Source organism: Aplysia californica, unplaced genomic scaffold, assembly GCF_000002075.1.
Source record: "Aplysia californica isolate F4 #8 unplaced genomic scaffold, AplCal3.0 scaffold00290, whole genome shotgun sequence".
NCBI lineage: Eukaryota > Metazoa > Mollusca > Gastropoda > Aplysiida > Aplysiidae > Aplysia > Aplysia californica.
In genome coordinates, this window is record NW_004797560.1 from 640,952 (window position 1) to 644,632 (window position 3,681).

The following is a 3,681-nucleotide window of genomic DNA, read 5'->3' on the forward strand; positions in this document are numbered from 1 at the left end:
GGTCTTAGTAACTCAAAACGGCCACAAAAGTCGGGTAGAGCTTTTTAATTCTAAGGTAGCGATTTGTTTGTGGCGTAAAGGAAATATTCTATAAGCATGAACTACCAAGGGAACCAACATTATAAACAAGCATGTTTACTCATCTAATTCAATTTTAAATTTCCAAGTTACAATCTAAATAGAACTATTTTTTTTTCGTTTACTTTGTATGCAAATGTATGTTTTCGAATGGACATAACTGTTTAATATTATAGGTAATAAAACGCATAGAGTTACTGTTGGGTGGGTATTTGCACTTAAAAAATGCTATCCATTATTTATCATTATCACATTGAATAGAAATTACTAACAATTAAGTATGTTTTATTGCAATAGATAACAACTTCCACATTTTCCTTTCTTTACTTCAGAGTTATAAAACAGAATCACTTTGAGACGAACGTTGACCTTCTACATACAGAAGCATGCGCGCTGAAATATTTGTGGCGTCAGCGCTGCTGGTAAGTGTACGCGGCAAAATTATATCTTGTTATTCTTGCTTGTCATCATCAATCGCTGCTTTGCCGAATGGCGTGGGCCATCATGGACCTCCATTTCACTCTGTCTTGCGTTGCAGTAATGGTGTCTGTCGTTCTTGCTGTTCCCAGCCATGTTGTCAACCTGTCCAGTGCCTTTTCCCTCTGTCTGCCTCTGCTTTTCTTGACATCCAGTTTGTCCTTTGTTACAATATTTTCCAATGCTTCTTTCCGCATAGTGTGTCCAGTGAACTTTGCCTATCGCTTTCGTATATTCGTCGTAAGTTGTCGTCTGCAATTGTTTTCCTTGGTAATCTACTCAAAAAGCTCTGCTGTCATAGTATCTTTGTTGTGTAGCAGTTAGGCGCTTCAGCAAAGCACGCAGAAAACTCCTGTGTGGTAGAATTTTTTTTGTCGAGTATCACTCTGTCTTTCTATGGGGCGTTACATTCATACTTCTTACATAGAAGCCCGCCTCCTAAATGACCTAAATTGTGTCGATTGGGGTTCTGTATTGATAAAACAAAAACAAACAACAACATACATGTAAAAAAGAAAACATCGACCCTCCCTTAAAAACAGAACAGAAAACACCACAGACAGCTATATGAACAAACAAACAAGCAAATAAACAAACAAACAGAACAACGAGAACACAAAGGACAACAAAGGTTACATCTTGATTTCATCCTCCATGGGCCAATTGTTTACACGGTTCCACTCACATATTTTCGTTTTTAGATGACTATTCTACTCAGAGAAATGTATCCTGAGAGGGAAAGTAAAATTCCTGATGTTGTATTTTTATAAGGCATTTTAAAGCCTCCATGGACGTAATTTAGATCGTATCAGAGGTGGGCTTCCGACCCTGTTGTCTGGGCCCAGCTGGGCTGAGAGCTGCATAGTATCCCCACAGAAAGAACAAAATACCTCAATAAAAGTCTTACCACTCGGGAATCAAACGTTCGTCAAATGCGTGCGACAACGAGGCATCTAAGTGCTACACCAGAGACGGTGATACAATTTTGCAAGAGATTTTTAAAAAGATCCCTGGGTAGGAGTCGTGCTGAAAGTGAAGCGTGATCATCTAATCTAGGTCTACGAAACTTTTGTTTAACGACTACAGCGCCTTATGTTCAATTGATAATTTGAGATGTTTTGTCCTGTTGTCACAGTAGTATTGATGATGATGATGATGATGGTGATGATGATGATGATGATGATGATGATGATGATGATGATGATGATGATGATGATGATGATGATGATGAAGCCTACATGGCGAATCGTCGAGAAGTTTTTAATAAACTAAATTAAACAGTTTTATTCATATTTGTGCTTGTAAATCTATCAAGACTCTCCTTAGCTGCTTTGCTTTTATAAACAATGATGATAAGGATGATGGATGATGATTATGGTGATAATGATGATGATGAGCTATAGCAGGAGTAAAACCTTACTACCACCATCAACACTACCACCACCACGACCACCACCACAACCAACAATAACGACAACAAATAAAATATCAACAGTTACATTAACAGCAAAGAAAGGCAAAATAAACTACATATGTGAGGCAGCGTGGTGGAATCAGGCTCTTGTCAATTTTTGGGCTTGTAGAGTTATTGGTATCATCTTAAAGCTTTTTCACCAGTTTTTATTTGGATGAAAAAAATATCCATTTATCTTGAATACAAGTCGAGACATTTGCGAAAGAAGGAGGTGGGGGTCACTTGTTTTCAGAGGTAAAATTAGTGAGAAAATGGCGGCCAAAGATCAGTTATTTCCTTTGCTTCAGAGTCCGTGGTAACTGAAAATTTCCATTTTTTTGTGCCTTTAATCAACGTTTTTCAGAAAAATCCACACAGAAATGAGTTATTTAATGGGTATGAAAGGTCATGAGCCAAAAAACAAAAAAATTGATAAAAATTCACAAACCTGCCCAAAAAAGCAAGTTTCTTCACTTTGATTATTTTGACGAGAGCCTAATTCCACCATGCTGCCTCACATATTTGTATGCTCAGAACAGAACAAACCAAACCAAACCAAACCATACCGAACCAAATCAAACAAAACAAAAATAACACGAGACAGAAGAAAACAAAAGCCATTACAAAACATTATTATCTATTCTGTGGGTTTTTTTTTCAGGTGCTGGGTCTAGCCACATCAGTGCGGTCACAAGACACAAGGCCCATGGATGAAATGATCATAGACGCTGCTAATTCAAGTAAGGCGAATTAGGGGGCTCTCGTGCCCTAGAGGTTAAGGTGTTTGCCTCTCATTCAAAAGGTACCGGGTTCCAATCAGGGTAGCGACCGAAAAAATTTCTTCTCTAAATTTGTCTCCTTTCTCCTCATTTCCTGCTCTCTAGCAACGTTCTGTCGTTTGCTTTTGTCTCCTCTTTCTGCCCCCACCCCCTCACCTTCTTTGCCCCTTCCTCTGGGCTCTTGATTCTTTCTGCAGCCTTTCTACTGGTACTCCTTCGCTTCTTCTTACTGCTGTCTTTCAACCACACCCCTGATCTTCTGGTAGGACAAGGGCGAAAAGTCTCGGAGGACCCGTGTGCAAGTTGCGCACGCTAAAGATCCCTTGGTGGTCTAAAATCGATTAGAGTCGGCTTCGGCAGCCACCCGGGCAAAATTCAAAATTTCCTACCAACTGAAAATATTAGATGTGTCCCGCGCGCTCATATGACCCTATGCAGTTGCGAGCGTCGTAAAACACTTTACAAAAACAAACAAAAGGCGAATTACAAAGATGAGAGCATCCCAACCAGACTTTCTGCCTTTTTTTCTCTCCTTTTTCTTCAATTTCCTAAATACTGTCGAAATTATCTCAAAACGGCCTTCAAAATTGTCTAGGAGAAAAGTGGATAACTGAGACAGGTGGACATCATTCTTGCACAGTGGCATTATTAGGTAACATACTCGTATGGGAGGAGATGGGGGTGGTCGTTTGTACAGGTGATTGATTTATACAGGTGGCTGTCAGAAAAAGTTCGACAATATCTTCTTATGCAACAATATTTCCAGGAAATATTCTCCTACATAGAAGTAGGAAGCCTTTTTTAATAACTGGCTGCGTCAAGGTGTTTTATCTATGTTTATTGCACTGGTGGTTTTTTAGCTGGATTCTCTGGATGTGTGTGTGTGTGTGTGTG

At 39.3% G+C, this 3,681-nt stretch overlaps 1 protein-coding gene across 1 annotated transcript in view; it reads left to right on the plus strand.

The window, feature by feature from the left end:
* Positions 1-235: 235 nt before the first annotated feature.
* LOC101846363 (high choriolytic enzyme 1) overlaps positions 236-3,681 on the plus strand; it is a gene marked incomplete in the record, with an annotated part of 19,765 nt that continues 16,319 nt past the window's right edge. The window contains 2 exon segments of the mRNA XM_013084397.1: positions 236-500; positions 2,670-2,748. Coding sequence (XP_012939851.1) covers positions 465-500; positions 2,670-2,748 — 115 coding nt within the window.